The sequence below is a fragment of the Lycorma delicatula genome, chromosome 6 (genome assembly GCF_047948215.1).
Source record: "Lycorma delicatula isolate Av1 chromosome 6, ASM4794821v1, whole genome shotgun sequence".
NCBI lineage: Eukaryota > Metazoa > Arthropoda > Insecta > Hemiptera > Fulgoridae > Lycorma > Lycorma delicatula.
The window spans coordinates 153,862,026-153,884,418 of NC_134460.1; the positions used below are offsets into that span (position 1 = coordinate 153,862,026).

The window sequence follows — 22,393 nt, forward strand, 5'->3', positions numbered from 1 at the left end:
TATTCACCCACTATATTTCCTTCCTTGTCTTTTCCAATGCTTGCATTCCAATCTCCAACTATTATTAAATTTTCATCTCCTTTTACGTGTTTAATTGCTTCATCAATCTCTTCGTATACACACTCTACCTCATCATCATCATGGGCGCTTGTAGGCATATAGACGTTAACAATCGTTGTCGGTTTAGGTTTTAACTTAACTTGTTATTACTAAGATATTATTCCTTCTGAATACCAAGAAAAGCAGTAACAAATCAAAAGAAAAGAAAGATAAATTTTGAAGAAATAACAAAACAAAAATCTATCCTTTAGTAGAGGAAATTTATTTAGAGAACCGATCAAAATGATCGAACTTACGATGGTTCTAGTTCATGAGCAACTTTCTTTGCTTTACTCCATTCATCAGCTAAAATAAATGTATCGATTGCTTCTTTTACTAAATCAACAGCTAAATACACTTGAGCAGCTAGGTTATATTGCTTCTCTTCAACCAATCTTGGACCTGAAAATAATTAAAAATTGTATTTACTTTTAAAAAAATAACCAAGTGTTCAGTATCAGTTTTAATATCAGTATCACTTTAAAAATCTTCTTTCTCAGATTCACCAGTTATCACCATTTTTAAAAATTCCACTCATAATTTGTTACTGAAAAATTCTTCAGTAGAATTCACTGTAATACTAAGCGAGTAAAATTTACTCAAAAGTAAAGAAAATATTTCAGAATCTGAAATAAAAAATACTAGAATTTACTATCAATAATATGAAATTGTAATAGGACATTCTCCACAGATTATCTTTTCTCCACACTTTTTATTTTTAAAGAACAGAAGTAATGTTAAATAAAATTTTACATTTTTTTTTTGTCTTCAGTCATTTGACTGGTTTGATGCAGCTCTCCAAGATTCCCTATCTAGTGCTAGTCGTTTCATTTCAGTATACCCTCTACATCCTACATCCCCAACAATTTGTGTTACATACTCCAAACGTGGCCTGCCTACACAATTTTTCCCTTCTACCTGTCCTTCCAATATTAAAGCGACTATTCCAGGATGCCTTAGTATGTGGCCTATAAGTCTGTCTCTTCTTTTAACTATATTTTTCCAAATGCTTCTTTCTTCATCTATTTGCCGCAATACCTCTTCATTTGTCACTTTATCCACCCATCATTTACATTTTACATTTACAGTAATGTATGTATTACTAAAAACTATTTACAAAGTATCTTTCTTTGCAGCTACACTGCTGTTACAAATGGGTAAAACAACAGAATTAATGTAAAAGATCAAATTCAAAGACCAGAATTATTATTCAAAGACCAAAACAGCCTTTCTGAAAAACATACAAATGGTTTGATTTGAATAGATTTATAATTGATGAAATCAGTTTAAATAATTGATGCTCAGTTTAAACTAGCCTAAATCTAGTTAAGATTGATAAAATGTGTACATTCATTTAATCAATTGTAAGACAAAATTTTGGTTCATCAACAAAAAATATCATGATAATCCACATAATAGTATACTATTTTAAATAGAAACCATAAGAATTTACACATGTACATAGTCAACTATGTACAAGTCTTGATATTTAATTTAAATGATAGATTGCAATTGTACCAAAAACACATCCTGACTTCTGTAGGGAAAGACACCCTTGCCTTCTGATAATCCACCACATCACTTCCTCATCATCCATATCACAATTATCAGTTTGGCCTCTGTTAGGATGCCACTGATGCAAATGCCTTGGCAGACATTTCCATCAGTACATTTACACAACTTACTATTGATTCTTTATGGTTTCTTCCAACCATGACCACCTACCATAACTTACAGCCCTCAACTATCAGATTAACCGATTTGCCGAAACATGATCTCTGCGCCTTCCTCTAACATCAAAGGTTTCACCTGAATATTTTTCCTATATCTAACTTCAGTAAGTCTATACACTCAGATCATTATTTGACTGAGTCTTTTAAACACCAAAAATACTATCCACATACCAACAAAACAAGTGTTGATTGCAATGACAACAATTTTGTCTGATAATTCAGTTTACTCATCTTGATTTACTCAAAAATCAAGAAACAAATACACATATTTAATAAGCTTCTAATAAAAACATACCCTATCTCTCTCTGCTCTGGACCACTTTCAGGAGCTAGGTCAATGCCTACACCCTCACACCAAAGCTCAATCACAGAGTTTTTAACATATCCATTCTCATTCTAACAGCTAAGCAGGCAATATCTCAGCTAATCAGAGGTTGATCCCAAAATCCCTATCTTCTTGGTGAAGCAAGCACCCAGGCAGGCCCCTAGTCACCAGGGTTGCTATTCTATCTATACATCTGTGATGATATCAGATCCCCTCAACACTACAGGGCTATGAATCTTAGGAAGCTAGCAAACTATGTTCCATTCCCTTTCAGCTTTCCAATTAACATGCAGATCAAAACCCGGAATTCATCCTCGCAAGTTCTCTTAACTATTTTGGTATGTTCAACTTCTTCCCTGGAGCAGACAAGATATGGTGTAAATCATTAATGGCCCAAACTCTGGACAAAAGCCTGACCAAATCAGACCAAACCAAATCAGTCCAACTTATCGCAAAAAGCACACTGTCAAAAAAGAAACTGTGTAATATTCCAATTGGGGGAAAGCCAGTTTCCATTCTGGATACTTCTTACATTAAGAAAAATATTATTGTGTAACAGCCATTGGACGATTCAGTCCACCTGGCCTGTCATAAATGGAAACCTTGGTTATATATTTCTTTTATATGCCCAGAGGTAAGCTGGCCTTCCTTCTTGCACCATAATGTAATTGGTACTCAGTCACAAGGATATCAGAGTACGCTTAGTACCAGAAACAATAAGGATCACCTCTCAAGAGACAGTCTTATAAACACCATTCACAGAAAACAATAGGAGATGCTGGGCTCTCACAAAATATTCCTTTAATATTTGTACCTCATTCAATGAGTACAGACAGGTGCAGCATACAGCATGTAGCTTAGCATACACCCTTATACAGAACACACATGATTCTGGAATTAAGTCTTCAACTGGTATCTGCTCTCTGAACACTGAAGAAAGGATTACAAGCATTTTTGGCAACATATTGAAAGTGCTCCTTGAAGTGAACTCATCAATGATAATACCTACATACTTCTGCAGCGGGACATACTTAATTCGATGACCTGCCATTGTTTCATAAGGTTGTTATGTAACAATCAGTTGGCTCTTGAAGAACATCATTGTTGTTTTCTCTGGTCTAAACACCATCTTACATTGCAAACTTCACAACTGGAGTATCTTGCAAGCCTGGGCTGCCCTGAATTCTACTTTATTCCTTGAAATTTCCTTTAATCAGCAAAAGCCCAACTGGGTAACCTCAACTGCATCAAACAATGACAACCCAGAGCAGCGATCCTACAACACTACCCTGCAGACAATCTTTAGATAGCAGTCTTTCCTACTTCTGAGACACTGTCTCAAAGAACAACATCACAATCAGCTCATTCTACAGTTGAAATAGAGCACCACAGATTATTAAAAACTCCTGATATGTCCAAAAAGATACCAAGGACAAACTCAGACTTACCAGAAGAAAAGATGCTCGTAACCTTAAGAATAGCATCTTTCATATCCCTGCCTAGGTGAAAACCATACTGATCATCCATCAACAATTTTCTAGAATTTAGCTTATCACTAATACGAAGATACAAAACCTACTCAAAAACCTTTCCAATAACTGGCAGGAGCATTAAAGGCCTATAAGAAGAGATCATGGTGGGATCCTTAATACAATCTTTAAACAATAATTTACAAACATCTTTTTTCCAACAGGGAAACAGGCCCAAAGGCATCCTGTTAAAAATTCTAGTCAAAATACAAACACAAATTTTGACAGAACAGACAAGGAGCTACACCATGATTCCATCGAAACCAGGAGCTTTAGTCCTACCAGAACTTCAAATTACCTGACTTACCTCTACCTCTGTAATTTCCGCAGATAAAATATCGCAGAAAAAAGCAGCAACTTCCTCAGACTCACACATGATACAAGGTTTCATTAGTCGCAATATTATTCAGCAATAAATCATTCAACAGAATATTTAAAATTTCAGCTTCACTAGAAACAACACACTTCATGGTCAAAAAACCCGACAAAAGAACATTTTTCTCATGCTTATGCCAAAGGACTCTTATACACAACACCCCAAGTTTCCTTATTTCCTTGCTCTCTAACAAAAGAACATCAAGAATCCCTTTTTAATGTCCTGATCAAATTAAAATATTATACTCTGCTTTTGATAGTCGTCTACCAGTACCACTTGTCGTTCAGGCTCACTCTCCCACTGAGCAGCTGGAGAGCCAGTGGAACTTGCATAAAGCTAATTCTGTGTTCATTTGTGATCAACAGATATAAACTCAAACTGATAGACTCTAACAGATGCTAAACTCAATAATAACTGGATAATTTTCACAGATGATTGTCATTAATGACAAAATTTTTAGAACTTCATTATCTTCCTTTTATTCTGCAATAAAAATTATTAATCATTCTTTGGTAAAAAAAAAAGTAATAACCCAATCATAACAAAAACATTCAACTAATAAATTCTGCAAATGTATTTTTTTAAATGTATACATTAATATTTACCAAGTACTTTAGTGACTTGAAATGCTTCTTCAGGCTCAAGGTATTTGGTTGTAATAGCTGCTGCTTCTGTTAATGATTTAACAATTGTTGCTGGATCCTTACAGTTGTTGGAATTAACCTACAAACATATATCACATGAATAAAATCATTTTTCACAATTCACTACAACAGCATAATCTTTTACTATTCCCATTTTTTAGTTACATGTTCAGAAATAGCAGTAGAAAAACGAAAATAAATGACCTTTTTTTTAATTAATAAATTTTTTTATTCGGCATGAACTGCTATCTTTCTGTGTGTGTGTGTGTGTGTGCACGCGCGCGCACACACACACAGAGTCTAAAAAAGGTTGGTAGGTTTAAAGAGGATAATGGATAGGATAAATGTAGATGTAGTAGGAATTAGCTAGGTTCAATGGGACGAGGAAAACAACTTTTGGTCAGGTGATTTTAGAATAACTAACTCAACTTCAAATAAAGGGCAGGCAGGAGTAGGATTCATAATGAAGAAGAAGATAGGGAAGAGAGTAGAGTATTTCAAAATGCATAGCGATAGAATCATTGTAATAAGGATAAAATCAAAACCGACAACAACTGTTAATGTCTATATGCCTACTACAAGCGCCCATGATGATGATGAGGTAGACTGTGTATACGAAGAAATTGATGAAGCAATTAAACACATAAAAGGGGATGAAAAAATAATAATAAACCTAGAATGCCTTTTCTAGGTAATAACGTAGACTGGAATAAAATGTTCATTTTAAAAAAATTAGGGTTCAAATACAGACATAGCAGAACAATTGCTCACATTTACAGGAACTAAACAGCAACAGTAATGATTGAAGAACATAAGAAAGAAGCTGTAATAAAAAAGGGAGTCTGACAAGGTGTTTCATATCCCCATTAACTTTTTAATCTTTTAATAGAACTAGTTTAATGATGTTAAAGAACAATTTAGATCCGGAGTAACAGTACAAGGTGAAAAGATTAAGATGTTGTGATTTGCTGATGATATAGTAATTCTAGTTGAGAGTAAAAAAGATTTAGAAGAAACAATGAACGGCATGGATGAAGTCCTCCACAACAACTACCGTGTGAAAATAAACAAGAACAAAATGAAAGCAATGAAATGTAGTAGAAATAGTGTAGATAGACCACTGAATATAAAAAATAGGAAGAGAAAAGATTACAGAGGTAAAAGAATTTTATTTGGGAAGTAGAATTACTAAAGATGGATGAAGCAGGAGTGATATAAAATGCCGAATAGCACAGGTGAAACGAACCTTCAGTCAGAAATATAATTTGTTTTCATCAAAAGTTAATTTAAATGTCAGGAAAACATTTTTGAAAGTGTATGTTTAGAGTGTAGCTTTATATAGAAGTGAAACTTGGACGATCAGAGTACCTGAGAAGAAAAGATTAGAAGCTTTTGAAATGTGGTACTATAGGAGAATATTAAAAACCAGATTGGTGGATAAAGTGATAAATGAATAGATGTTACAGCTAATTGATGAAGAAAGAAGCATTTGGAAAAACATTGTTAAAAGAAGAGACAGACTTTAGGCCACATCTTAAGGCATCCTAGAATAGTCGCTTTGATATTGGAGGGACAGGTAGAAGGAAAAAATTATGCAGGCAGGCAATGTTTGGAATATGTAATACAAATTGTTAGGGATGTAGGATATAGGGGGTATACCAAAATGAAACGACTGGATAGGGAATTTTGGAGGGCTGCATCAAACCAGTCAAAAGACTGAGAACAAAAAAAAACAATGAATTAAACATAATGATCCGGTGCAAACTACAATACCCAAATTAGACCAATTACTATAGTTTCCCTTCTAAAGCTCTAGCTCTGCTATAATGTTATGCAGGAAAGTAATAAAAGGAAACTTTTTCTACAAATTATGGTTTAGTTATTTAGTGGAGCTAGCCTATGTACAAATGTTTGTTTATAATTTACGTTGGATATGAAGCAAGTTGCAAACAATAATTTGAAAATTAAGGATGTATTTCATTCAACTTGAAAGCAGTTTTACATGATATTGAGAGCTGTATCTGAGTAGAGTAATAAAATGCCTTTATCTCAAAAATAAACAAAATAAAAGATAATGCTTATACAAAAAAAATATTGTACATACAAAAATATACAATATCATATTATTCAAAAAAAAATATCACAAATGTAACTTCAAAATTCAAAGAAAAACCTATCATTTTTGAGGCAACTGCTAACAAAATATAATCACATATTATGATTTACACATTGCAAAGCCAGTGTCAAATATTGTATTTTATATATGCTATATATAATAATAAAAACATTACAGTTAATGTTTAAAAGCACTGACACACATCTTTAGATATTTGTAAAATTTAACATTGTATACTAACTCTCAAATAGCAATCTACAGCTGTTTTAAATTCCCCACTTTGTTCCCACTGTTGAGCTTGGTTTAATATGCTACTGACATCACGTAATCCTCTTGCTCCAACCTCTTGTTCATATTCGGCCTGCAGTGCTGCTAGTTTAGATGGGAGGTATTCCTTACATATTCGTAAAGCATCAACCCACAAACCAAAATCCTGAAATAAAACAGCAATATAGTGAATGTTTATATGTAATATTTTAATCAAGATTGTGTGGTTCAGAATAAGCTATATTTCTTTGAAATTACATTAACTGGCTTATTTTCTTATCAGACTCCGGTTCTCTACTAATAATTGTTAGTTATGTCTTATGAGTAAATTTTATACATAGATTAAATTTTATAAGTTAAATGGTAAAACATTAAGTTTTTAATAGTAACAGAACTTGAGTTTTTAGAATAAAAATAGGACTCAATTTTCTGAAAAAAGACAAAATGACCTTTGTTGCTTCATAGCAAAAATATTTTCTGCTCAATAAGAGTGTTCATCTTAACTACTAGTTGGGCTATTTATGCAGAGATACCAATCAAAGATCCTGAACAAGACCAAAAACACGTGTTGCCACAGTTCTTCTACCACTCTTTACAAAGGCCTACAAAGCTTTTTTATTGATAAACAATCAATGAGTTTTGTTATCTCCAATAAAAGAGCATGGTGCATTGATCTGTTTGCTGTCTATGCTTACATACAGCTGGTGTGTTGCGTTGTTTGCAATTGTGCTCACATTCTTATTTTTGGAATGATTTATCTTTGAAAGATTTGGAATATAATCAGATTAAATTAGAGTTTGAAAATTATAAAAGCGTGGAAGTAACAACATGCAGCATTCCCTGTTGTACTATCCTCTTTAGATGAATTGTGACTCACTGAACAATAAAAAACTGTCCTTTCTAAGAATGCATTCTATTACACAAGTATTTTAATTATAGACTTTTCAGTACTATATTATAACCAGTCTTCTTTTACTGCCATCATGGACTAATCCAGTGAACTGGACTTAGAGTTGAAGATCATTAGACCCTTTACATTTCCCAGATATTCAATAATTTACAGTATTCAGTAATTATATGCTTCCAAATTAACATAGAAAGTTATTATTTTCACTATTTTTTATGTAAAATTTATACTTTTAACAACAATGATAAATAGTAGCTTTTAAAATAAAGAATAATTAAGTCATTACTTATATTAATTGAATGGAATAGAATCTTTTTAACCTTATTTTCTAAAAAATAATAAAACCTTTTGTGTGGAAAATCATTCAATTTGAAATAAATCATATTTTTTACGAACTTCTTTACCTTATAATATTTTACAATAAGATCTGGTTTATGTGCCCTTAATAATAATGATTCAAATCTTTGGAAATTTTTATTGTTAAATTCTTCTTTTGCTTCTTCTGAAAGCACTTGTGCCATTGATGATTGATCATGAAGTTCAGCTACCCTTTCTGCATTCGCCCAATCTTGATTGTGGATATACCTAAAATTGTAAAGTGTTATTAGAAAATTGCTATTTTCCTGGTAGATATTTTCTCTACACTTGAGTTCTTAGTTATATAATTTCAGAAATTTATTTCTTACTTAAATAATCTCTATTTTGTGATATTATTCATCTGACTCGGAAGTTGGGATGAGTTAAATAAAAAAAAATCATATTTCAAAACCTGGGCAAATACGGGCAAACATTCTAAAAGTTATAATTGCTGAGTTCTAAAACCAAAAGAAACATATCAAGTTTATTCTTATAAACTAATTTTCAATTAACATAAAAACACAAAAAAGGAAATTAAACAAGAAAAAGAACAGTTATTATTCATGGAATTAAATTCACATAATAGTATTATTTACTTATGAAAGAATGTGAAGAAAATCAATCAAAATGTTTATAAATAAATAATACTGTATATAACCATATATACGTTATGTGCATTTGAGTAAAAAAAAACCTGATTATATCGCTATAGCATGCTTCTTTTAATTGTTCTTAAATCATATGTAATTGCAGCTGATTTTATAGAGTGTAAAGGTCAGCTAAATTTTACATGGCTAAATCAGCTGGATCAATGCTTAAAATTCCTAAATCACAACGATGTCCAGCAGAAATGTAATTTGTATTCCTGTTAGAAACAACTAAGACCCATGCTGTTCAAGAATATCTTCAGGCTAGCTCATGGATGTTCTAGCAAGGTATCTTCAGATTTCTGTGAAAAGTCCCATAATATTATGAAGACACCTTGAGATATAAAAATTTCCAGGTCTGATGAAATATCTCAGGGATATATCTACACGATGTAGATAAGAAATCCGTGGGATGTTTCTGATATATAATGATCATAATTCCTAGGACACCCCAAATACATCATCCAAGACCTCATTATGGTGTCCTTGGTATATCCTCATGCTATGACATTTGCACATCACAGAACTTCCAAGGGACATCAAATGAACACTTCTATGAAGTAAGAATGCTAAGTTCATTACGATTCTTCAATGGTATAATTGAAGTTCCTAACTGTACTTGTGAAGTATCATGTGAATTGCACATTATTAAAATTAAAAGATTAACAAATTTAATCATTAAACAATATATTTCAATTCATATAATTTTATACATTTTTAACAAACAGCTGCAATATAAGCACATTTAGATAGTTGAATCATGAATTTAAAGCAAGAAAAATAAGTAACACTGAAAGGGATCCCCATATAAGGAACAGAGTTATAACTAACTGGTATGGTAGAGCAAAGATACTGGAGACATTTCAATAACATTGACATGGCAAATGAAATGAAACAAAAAAAAACAAAACATTTTTGGAAATTTATTAAATTGTATTACAATACATATAATTATTGATAAATCAAAATTTATATAACTCCTGACAATCTATTAATAAAAGATTTACCATCCAGCATTTAAATTCTTCTACACCTACATTTCTTGGTAATATAGTTTATTACTTAACTTTTATCTTATTTCTGTAGCAATTTTTCATGTAAGAACAAAGATATCTTCTGGGAATTTTGTTTACCTAGTACATCTATGATGTCATTCCAAGTATCCCAGTTACCTAGAAAATTATAGGATATTCCACTTATCTCAAGGTATTCAAGATATCTCGTGAAATACTCATGGTATTTCTTGAATACCTTGAATACTCAAGATATCTTGAATACCTTGAGATAAGTGGAATATCCCGTTGTATCCTCCTGGATGTCCTGTGTACCCTCATGCATACCAGACATAAGATATGAGTTTCAGATATCCCAGAAACAAAACATCACCTACATCTATATGAGAATAGATACATTTGTATATGAAATTGTCAGTTGAGATGCTTGTATATAAAAAATAATGTATGAAGGGCAGTACATAAGTTGCAGCACACAAAAATTGTCAATCAGTGATGTGATGTAATGTAAGGCCATGAGTATGTCATAAGGTCTGGCAGTAATTGCGCTAATTTGGTACAGCAAATCACCAGATGACAATAAACAATCTGAATGCATCCCCAACAGAACCAGCTTGTTTAGATTTATCAGTGTGTATCACTGCAACTGTACTCACATGGCAAGAAAGTTGGATTAATTTTTGCTATAGAAGTAATATTTGTTTCTTTGATGCAAGTTAAAAATAAAGCAGTTAAATAAGTCACCAAGGTTGGCAACTGAGGCTAAGCTAGATGGTAGTGCAGTTTCTGACTAGTTCAATGAAATATTTATAAATCAAATAGTACATCTTCTCAAAGGACATGATTGATCCTACAATGGGAATCTTCCCCTTTGCAAGTTCCTTGAATAATTATTAGATTATGATTACATCATCTAGTTCCTTAACATGATTACATTCTCCATAAGTTTGATAGGTTACATATTTTTAAAATGTTTGAATATCTCTAGTACATTTGGATATTAACAATTAGTAATCCTCAATTGAGAGAAAGTTTTTATGGTGTTGTTTTGAAGTCTGTGAACAGTCATGTGAAACAATTTATTTCTGTGTCCATAATTTTAACATACAGTTTTACTGCATGTTTATGCATATATCTGAAGGCATGTATTGTGAGATAAACCAATTTTACCAAAACCATACCAAGAATATCAAGTTTGAAATGAGATGTTTCCTCTTAAGAATTATTATTTATAGTCACAAAACAAGAATCTATTTATTAAAAATTATACGTTTAAATGTCTCTGAGCTCTTGAGTCAGCTGATCATTTCATCTACCTTTTTTGAAAATAGTTCCTAGGAATATGGACAATTCTACTTTTTTTCTCTTTTTTTTAGTTAACTTACATAAGTACAGCTTCTTTAGGTTTCAATGCTTTAACAAATTCATCCTCAGCCTGTTGAAATTTTCCATCATCCTCCAATGCCATAGCATATTTGTAATGAATATCAGGCATTTTATTTTTCATGCCAGATTTGGCTAAATCAAATGCAAATTCAAACTGAAATAAAAATAGAATTTAATTTAGTACTTTATTATTACATAATTATAGTTTATTTATTAATATAGTTTTTACACAAACGTTTAAGAGTTTAAACAAAAACTAACATCTAACCTCACTTGGAATTTTTCATTCACTACTGTTTCTTGAAATAAGACAAGTGCAACAATATTTCCTAACAAAGTTTTGTTGTTTATAACTTTTTATATCTGTAGTTCTCACACCTAATTATGTTTGTCTTCCTTAATTTTTGGTAAAATGAAAAGCTGAATCAAAAATTATAAAATCACACTTACTATGCAATATTGGGTTGTGCATTCTTAATTACTTGAATTTATTTTATACAATTATTTTAAAAAAAACCAAACCAATATTGATTTTCTGATCATTTGAGTATTAAGAAAAAATTAATTAAAATAAATGTTAGAGAATTAAAAACACGCAAAATACACACTACTAATACGTAAACTGGCCTAATTCGACAACAATGTATTGTCTTGCCTTCTAATATTGCTTTAAATAAGTCATTTTGGGTTTCTTTCAATGACACCACAAGAATTAGCTTGGCTGGGAATTTAATAGTTTGCTTCTAGTGTAACATTATCCATACCTTTGCTGTCTTTCTTTCTCTAAGGAAAGTAAAAAAAATTTATATATTTTTTTAAATATATATGTATTATTTAAATAAAATATATTTTACTACAAAGACCTTTTAAGCACTTGCACTTGAATTACTTATTGATTTTTAATATTGATAGTTTTTCTTAATAATTACTATTATTGATCGTTAATTCAATTGTTCTTTTTATGTTCTGTGGTACAGATAATTTCCGTCTTTCTTATTAAAATACTTGTATAATTACACATAACTTTGTAATGATACTTTAATTATGTATATTTATGTATACAGAGTGTGATTGGAAAGTTTTAAGACAGGTGTCGCTGCTGCTCAATAGGAGAGGAGAGGTTTGCTCACAGGTGTGGAAAGGGAAGCTTGTTTTGTTCTTGAAACTTCCTGAAAAAAATCACAATATCTTTGTTCAGTGAAGAGGGACATCATGCTTAGTGAAGACATGTTTTTGGTTCTCAACAGATTATTGATTTTGCAGATTGGATGAAAAAACAGAACTACAAGTTTGTGTCAAATTTTATTTGAATACCGGGAAATAAGCTTTCGAACACTTAAAAAACAGCTTTCGGGGATAAATATCTGAGTTGGTAAAAGTTTTTATCATATTCAAAAAAAGGTTTAACAAATTCAAAAATGGCCATAAATCAGTTGAAGATGACCTTTCCCCCGTCCAAATTCACCAGAACTGCAAAAAGCATGACAAAGTCAGATGAATGCGAAGAAATGTTGGTCGATTTCTTCAATTCTACAGGTTTTGTACAATCATGAATTTGCTGCTAGTCAACCAGGAATACTATAAAAGTGTCCTTCAGTGTTTGTGCAAAAATGTGCTGAAGAAAATGCATGCACTCTAGCTGGACAAGATAGGGTCCTCAACCATAACACACCAGCTCATCATGTGTTCTTGATTGCAGAATTTTTGGCCAAATCCCAAATTCCTGTGTTTCCAAAACCCCTCTATTCCCCTGATTTAGCCTCTGTAGACTTCTACCTGTTTCCTAAATTGAAATTTTCACTGAAAGGAAATCGATTTGACTCAATTGAAGACATCAAGGCAAATTCAGAGAGGGTTCTTAACACTCTTAAGAAAGAAAATTTCCAGGAATGCTTCCAAAAGTGCAAACACCATTCGAGTCAATGTGTTCAGTCAGAAGGAGAAACTTCTTGAAGATCTATCACAATAGTACCTCAAGTAATGCCATTTTGAAATTACAAACCCAATCTTAAAACTTTCCAATCACACCTCATGTATGATCTATAAATATATATATATATATTAAAAACAACTTAACCACCAAACACAGTAACATAAAGATCTAAAAAAAACTAATACTAATTTTTAATATTGAGTACACACAAAGTGCAATTATAGATAAGAAATGTATATGATATTTTGGTTATATACAATCTAATTATAAATAAACATTTTATCATTTTAAATAAAGTTAATAATTATAATGAATAATTTAAAATTTTCATGTGAAATGCAAAATAACAGAAAAATACATTTTTTAGATATTGAGATTGACATAAACATAAATAATCTTATAGAAAACCTACAATTAATAGAATTACAATATAAATTCTATTTACCTATGGTCCAAAAAATTGATACATATAAAACCTGAATTTGGAACTACACATTACACAAGGACCAAGGAAAACAAACTCAAAAAAGAAATAGAAGTAATAAAACAAATAGCAGTATTTAATGTTTCAATAGTAAAATTATAGAAAAGGTATATGAAAAGCAAAGAATAAAATACAATGATAGTTTTACAAAATTGTAACAAGGAAATAACAGAGATTAAAGTTTTGAACCGAAGCTTCTTAACGCAAGCTTTGGGATGGGGAGTGAATTGAGAAAAATACAGACGTCACGCGCTAGGTATATGTACTAACTACATATCGATAGTGTGATAATCACGCTTCTTCGGCTAGCGCACACTCTCAATTTGTTCTCTCCTGTTCTTATGCATATACGCTCATTCTCCCTATTTTTAGTATGTGTATTTCATTCTTAGTTCATATTTAAACAATTTATCATTAAAATAGATAACAAATTTTATGATTTGTGTATATTGCGTATATGTTATTTCGTATCATTAATAATTTATATATTATTTTTATATAATAGTAATATTATTTTTACAGAATAATATTATCATTATTATTTGGAGAATGCGTCCACGCACAGACGCACTCGTTTTAATTTTTTTTAGAATACAGTTACACAAATAAAAGTAATAGAAAAAAATATTGTCATGATAAAAATAAAATAGCATACAAACCAAATTACCATATGTAAGGAATAATAATAAACATGATGGAGAGGATTTAAGGGATATGTAATTCAATGTAATTAAATCTATATTGGTAAAACTAACAGATCTAAAAAAATATTTATGGAACGCTACAATGCCTACAGAAACAGAAAGAAAGGTGTGTCTAATACGGCCGATCATTTGTTGCAATGTAAGCGTAGTATTACCTGATTATAAAAATAATTTAGAAATTTGTAACAACAATAAAAAAATGAATATAAAAATATTATATTTATAATTTTAAACAAAAGTATGAAATGATTAACCAACATATTTTTGAAGATGGAATTTTAATTAGACATAGTGGATTGTAGTCGTTGGCAACAATGTTTACGAACACTGTTGTGTGACGTTTAAAATTTTACATCGTTTCACTATGGCAGTGAAGTTACAAATTTTTTCTCCATTATGGTTTATGTTTTCTAAATTTTTAAGTTTTTATTTTTTGATGTAATTATAGAATTATGTACAGACTGATCATGAGGGATCCTGCGAAAGTCTACTATCAGTATTAGTTTTTAGATTTTTCTGTTAATATGTTTGATGGTTAAGTTATTTTTTTGAGATTAATTGGAACACTGGTTAAGTATGTTGATAAATTATTTGAATTTTCAGAAAGTTTTATATATATATATTATTATTATTATTATTATTATGCTTTTACGGCCAACATGGGACCACTTAAGTCAATTTTAGTTGGATCTTTTCTGAGAAAAGCGTGTTATTTTACTCTTTCGAGCTGCCCAGTATTTCTTCATCCTCTCTATTTTCAGAATTTTTTCAATTCGGTTTTTCTGAGTGATTTTGAAAAGGGTCTTGCTTCCGTAGGTGACTACTGGCTGTACTACAGTTTTATAATGTTTAAGTTTTGTTTTAGCAGAAAGGCATTTTTTGTTATATGTTAACCGAGTTAATTTTTGGGATTTAATCATTTTATTTGTCCTGTTTTGCCATGTCACTTTTTCATTTAAATTATAAGTTATTATTTCCCCTAGATATTTAAATTGTTTTACTATTTTAATTTTCTGATTGTTTACCGTAATGTGCTCTATTACCAGAGGATCTATGGCCATTAGTTCAGTTTTTTCGAAAGAGATATGAAGCCCTATCTTTTTTGCTAGGTTTTGAAGGCTCATGGTTTGTGTTTTGGCTTCTTGAATATTATTTGCTAAAAGAGCGAGGTCATCTGCAAATCCTAGGCAATTTAGTGTGATGGAGTTTTTCTTAGTACCCATTTTTATATTTTTGGGATTTATTTCATACCATTTTCTCATGACAAATTCGAGGGCGCAGTTAAAAAGGAGTGGCGAGAGGCCGTCTCCTTGCCTCAATCCAGTTTTTATGTAGAAGGGTTGAGAGAGTTCACCTCTGAATTTCACTCTGGACTGGGTATTGGTTAAAGTTAATTTTATCATGTTTACGAGTTTAGGGTGAAGGCCCAGGTTTCTCAGAATATTCAGCATGGATGGTCGGTGTATACAATCATAGGCCCTTTTAAAGTCGACGAAGGTGATTATTAGTTGTTTTTTCCGTCTTTTATATAAGTCCATCATAAGTTTTAGGGATATTATTTGTTCCGGGCAACCTCTCCATGGCCTAAATCCCCCTTGGTATTCCCCAAGTTCCAGTTCAAGTTGGTCTTTGCATCGGTTGTATATGATTCTCGACAGGATTTTGTATGTGCAATCCAGGAGAGATATGCCTCTGTAGTTTTCCGGATTAGTTTTATCCCCTTTTTTATGTAATGGATGGATGAGGGCTGTGGTCCAGTGTCCTGGAAGTTTTTCTTCGTTCCATATTTTCACGAGGCATAGATGTAGGGAAGTTTTGACTGAATAAACTGATGAGTGTTTCCAGAGTTCTGCGAAAAGCTGGTCTTCTCCGCTTGCTTTGTAGTTTTTTATTTCATTTAAGGCTGCGAGAACTTCTTGTATTGTTGGCGGGTTGATATTTACCGGTGAAGTTTTAACTGGAGTTTCAGTGTCAATCTCAAAAAGCTCTGGGGGGTCGTCACAGTTGAGGAGTCTATTGAAGGTTTCTGCCAAAATTTCAGCATTTTCTTAATTGGTGTGAGCCATATTTCCTTTTTTTCCTCTCAGCATAAGGGTGGGTGGTTCATATCTATGAAGAGCCTGACCAAAAATTTTATAATAGTCTCGGAAATTAGTTTTCTTGGAACTTTCTTCTATTTGCTGAATCAAGTTTTTTTGGGCTTGTCGTTTGGTTCCTCTTATAATTTTCTGAGTTATTTTCCTTTGTTTGGTGAATTCATGGTTAGATTCTTCAGTTTTCTGGGTTTGGTGGTTGATCCAAGCCTGGTATCGGTCTTTGACTGCTTTGTCACATTCTTCATTCTACCATTGGTGTTTTTTTCTTGGGTTTATAGGGGCTAGTTCTTCAGCTATTTCTTTCAGTTGGGATGTCAGTTCTTTTAAATTATTAGTTAATTTGATTTTTTTTGTTGTTTCTTCAAAGATGGCATTGTTTATTAATTTATGTGGATCATAAGCTCTTTTGTTTTTAGGTTGGGATTTTTTCTTTTTATGCGAGGTGAATTTTAATTTAACTTTAATTAAGTAACGGTCCTATCCAGTCTCTGTTCCTCTCAAGACTTTTACATTATAAATCTCCTTGTGATAATTCCGGTCCATGCAAACATGATCCAGTTGCCATTCTCCTTTTTTCCAATCTGGGTGTTTCCAAGTCTTCAATTTGTTTGGTTTTCTGATAAAATAGGTGGATTTTGAGATCATATTATGGTTTCTGCAAAGTTCGACAAGTCTTTGGCCGTTCTTGTTAGTTTTCTTTTGGGCAGGCCATTTTCCGATAATATCACGATATCTTCGTTCTTTACCAAGTTGGGCATTAAAGTCCCCTATTAAAATCTTTGTGTGGGTCTTATTTATGTTGTTTGCAGTTTGGTCAAGAAGTTCCCAGAATTTGTCCGTCTCTTCTCTATCTTTTTTAAGATTGTTTTTGTCATTGGTGGGAGCATGGACATTTATTATTGTGTAGAATTTATTGGCTGATTTTAGGGTTAAGGTTGAAATCCTGGGGGAGTAAGACTTAAATTCTACGACTGAGTCAATTATTTTAAGATTGATTGCAAATCCTGTTCCGAACTGTGGGCAATTCTTCATCACACGTTTCCCGGGGATTCCTTTGTAAATTCTGTAACCCTGAGATTCAAACGGCTCTCGATCGGTGTTTCTCATTTCTTGAAGTCCTGCGATTAGGATATTTTGTTTGTCCATTATGTCTGTTAGAGTTTTTAGTTTGCCGGGTTGAGTTAGAGAATTAATGTTGTGAGTGGCAATGTAGTTTATTTGCTTGTTTCTTATCCTCAATTTTGAAGTTGTGTTGTTTTTGGGTGTTTCCAAACGCTCCGATTCATTGTTATCTTTTAAGTAGCTGCCCACCGGATCCGAGTGCAGCCTTCTCTGGTATTTACCAGACGGTGGATTTTTTCTTAAAAGACCTTCCATATTTGACTTTCAAAGGCAAGTTAGCCTTGGGTGGGAATAAATTCCCGAGTTACAACTCTGGATGTGATCCAGAGAGGTGATATATATATATATATATATATATATATATATATATATATATATAATTTTTTATTAATATATTTGGAGTAAATTTCTTATAGTCAACTTTTTCTTTTTTAAAGTCTATTTTAAGACTCACATTCCCCTGTACTATTATACAAATGTAAATAAATAACCTGTTCCACCAGGTAGAGAATAAAATTAAACTAGGTAGGATGACACTTAGATTGTATCATTATATATAGACAAGAGTACTTTCATGTTTTTCTCGCATCTTCAGTTGATCCAATCTTTTAATTATTCATGTAAAATTACATATTATAAATACACAACATTAACAAAATCTTGATAAATACAATAAGACAAAATTTATTAAAACTTTGGACATAAACTTTAAAATAAAAAAAATTTCCTTTTAAATTTAAGATTTAAAATCAAATTAAAGGTTAAAGTTAAAAGTTAAAAATTCTATATATAAAAATATGTCTTCAAATAATAAAAATATTAATTAAAGGTTAAAATGATTATTATGTTAAAAAACAATGAATATGTGTGTGGTTTGGCTAACCAATATTATATTACTGTGTAGGATTTTAAATAGATTAAACTATAAATTAAAAATATTTGATAAAGCGCTGCTATATAGCAGCGCTTTATCAAATATTTTGCAGCATATTATAGTCGTGTCATCATCATACTCTGTTGGTCGATCAAGCTGAATCCATATTTATATATATAAAATCTCTCTAAAATGTCTAAATCCCTATTATTATTATTATTCATATTACATTTTTTAATTTCTAATATTGCCAAATTAGTGTAAATATCAAATATTGAATGTTTATTATCAATAAGATGGCCAGAGACATTAGAAAAAATATAAAAATTAAAAATTTTAGGACTTCTTATTTTTAATTATGCATTTAATTTGATTAAAACTAATGTTGAAATTCATAAAAATGGGCTTAATGATTCTAAACATAAAAAAAAAATTAGTAAATTGATAAAAACAAAATATAATGATAACAATAAACTTAATTGTATTTATAGTAGAAATAATTATTATAATAATAAATGTTTAGGTTATTATATAAAATACATGGAGATTTAGTAAAGAATGGTGATTACGAAGATTTAAAGTTAAAGAAGTATGTACTTGTGAATTCAGATTCATTTACTGATAATTGTATAGATTTGATAAATTTAACAAATGTTGTCCTTAATAATGAAGTTCATTGTAGCTAATGCTTTCAAATTTAATCTAGGAGATAGAAATATAATAATAATATTACAAGGGTTATTTTTTTTCAAGGTTCGATCAGTCACAAAATTAAAACCACAGTGAAAATAAAAAAATTTTTATTTGTAACAAGTACTTACATAGTTACGCTATTTCTCTACATAGTCGCCACTCCGATTTAGACATTTGTCGTAGCGTGGTACCAACTTTCCAATACGCTTGTCATAGAACGGAGCTGCCTGTGTTTTCAGCCATGTTTCTACGCTTGTCTACAGCTCAATGTCTGTGCCAGAATGTTGTCCTCCTAGCCAGCATTTCATGTGAGCAAAGAGGTGAAAATCGGATGGAGCCAAGTCCGGGCTGTATGGTGGGTGATCAAACACTTCCCAATGAAAACGCTGCAGGAGCTTCTTTGTTACAGCTGCAGTGTGCGGCCGAGCATTGTCATGAAGAAAGACAATGCCTGATGACAACATTCCTCTCCGCTTATTCTGAATTGCCCTTCTTAGATATTGAGGCTGCAGTGATGGTCGTGCCACGTTCCATGAATTCCACCAAGAACACAGCAGCCATACACTTTCTGTTGGAGAAGGTTCGCTTGTATTTCTTTGGTTTACTGGGAGAATGAGAATGTATCCACTGTTTGGATTGTTCTTTTGTTAATTCGGTTTCGAAATGAACCCATGTCTCGTCTCCTGTGACAATTTTGTTCAAAAAATCTTCTCCTTCATTGTGGTAGCGCTGGAGAAACGTTAGTGAGGCGTCCATTCTCATTGTTTTGTGATGGTCGGGCAGCATCTTGGAAACCCTTCTCGCACACCGTTTGCGGTACTGAAGTCTCTCACTCACAATGGTGTAGAGAGCTGACCTTGAAATTTCAGGAAACGAATCCCTCAATACAGAAATTGTAAACCGATGATTTTCTCGAATTGCCTCATCCACTCGCCCAACGAGATCATAGGTTGACACTCGCTTCTTTCCCTGACCGCCTGAATCATGAACATCTGTACGTCCTGCTTTAAAGTTCCTGCACCATTGTCGGCTGTCACTCATTGAAGTTTCACCACATTACTTATTCATAGATGAATTTCAGCTGCATTACACCCCTCACCCTGAAGAAATCTAATTACCGCACGCACTTCACACTTGGCGGGAGGTGCTATTGTTGTAGACATGTTTATGTGCTAGCTGCATGTTCATTACTAAACAAAGTGGCGCCGCATGATAGACGCTGCGCAACACATATGTGCAAAAGTTCATCCGATTTTTGCGTGCGTTTTTATTTTGCGACCGATCGGACCTTGAAAAAAAATAACCCTCGTATTAAAAATGTCTGTGGATTCTGAAATAAATATTAATAAAGTAAATCCTAATGATAAAGAAATTTTATGTAATACCATTAATAATAAAATTCATGAAATCAAATGTAAAAATTTAATCCAAAAGACTAATCTTAATAAAAAATTAATTTATAATTTGAAAAATAAATTGAGTAATAATAACTGTATTGTTTTAAAATCAGATAAAACCAATACGCTGCTGGTCATTACACATTTTGAAAAATATATTAGTTTAATGAAACAATACATAATGGAAAATAATTTCAAAGAAATAAAGGATCCCACCAAAAAGTTTTAGAATAACTAAAAGTTTAATAACAAAATACCATAATGTTTTTATTTACAATAAAAAATTAACATATCACTCCAGATTATACCCTTTCGAACCAAGTGCACCAATTTTAACTGGACTTCTTAAAATACATAAACCCGGTACCCCTATGTTAAACAATATTAAACAATTTTACAACCACTCCATCTTATATTGTCTCTAAAGTAATAGATAAAATACTAAGATAAAAATGAATTTAGATTACAAATATAAAACATAGATTTGAATTTATAAATAAATTAAAAGATTTAAAAATTGAAGATAATACTAGAATGGTTAGTTATGACATTATTAATACCTTACCTTAGCATTACCTTAGCATACCCATAGAAATAAATGTAACCATAAAAAATAAATTAATGCATAACCACGAAGACACTGTATTTGTTGATAATATTACTATCTTTAAAAATGTATAACAAAATTATTTCTAATTTAATGACAAATAATAACACTCAGGAAAATACTTTACCAATGGGTTTTTCTTTTTCAGCTATTATGATCGAAATTTGTCTACAGAATTTCAAAAATAAAATTATTTTTGGTATTGTTCATGCTCATAATATTTTACTATGAATTAGGTATGATAATACTTTTGTAGTCTATAACCCAATTATATATAATGAAAAACTAATAATTTTGAAAAAATTAAATTCACACTATAATGGGTTGAAATTTACTTTTAAATTGATATAAATAGGGCAATAAATTTCTTAGATGTTAATGTTGAAATTAATAAAAATAATCATTTTATAATGTCATTGTATAGAAAACCCTCTACTAATAAAACCACAATACATAGATATTCAAATCATACACGGTCACACAAAATGCATACATATACAAACATGGTTAATAGAGGATTAATTACACACAATATAATGAAAATAAAAGTAAATTAAACAAAGGAATAGATATTACAAAAAAATTGCTATATATAATGGTTATAGTGATAATTGATAATACATACAAAAAACAGATATTAAAAATTAACAATAATACATGTCTAATACTAATAAATGAAACAAAAAAAATTGACAATGTATATTTAAAATATGTATATACTGATAGCATAGCTGAAAATATTACAAAGGTTTATGACAAAAATAAGTTTAAACCTGCATACCAGAGAAACAATCGCATAATAAAACATTTAAAACATTAGACATATAATTTGACTGGAATTTACAAAATAAAATTTTAACGACTGTGACCTTATTTATACAGGAAAGACCACAAGATCTTTCAAAACCAGATTTTCTGAACATTTCAGATATTATAAAAATGGAAAATTGGGTTTTCTTATGTTTCTGACTATCTTACTGATAATAAACATTCAATATTTGAATATTTCAATATTACACTAATTTGGCAATATTAGAAATTTAAAAAATGTAATATGAATAATAATAATAGGGGTTTAGATATT

The 22,393-nt window shown here is 31.1% G+C and overlaps 1 protein-coding gene across 1 annotated transcript in view; it reads right to left on the reverse strand.

Annotated features, from left to right (window-relative positions):
* Positions 1 to 22,393, reverse strand: part of Oseg2 (intraflagellar transport protein Oseg2) — a 118,371-nt gene that overhangs the window by 27,212 nt on the left and 68,766 nt on the right. Inside the window, exons 22-26 of the mRNA XM_075369696.1 lie at positions 11,399 to 11,553; positions 8,401 to 8,581; positions 7,064 to 7,255; positions 4,668 to 4,785; positions 357 to 501 (exon numbers count right to left, since the gene is read on the reverse strand). Coding sequence (XP_075225811.1) covers positions 357 to 501; positions 4,668 to 4,785; positions 7,064 to 7,255; positions 8,401 to 8,581; positions 11,399 to 11,553 — 791 coding nt within the window. The remainder of the gene's footprint in view (positions 1 to 356; positions 502 to 4,667; positions 4,786 to 7,063; positions 7,256 to 8,400; positions 8,582 to 11,398; positions 11,554 to 22,393) is intronic.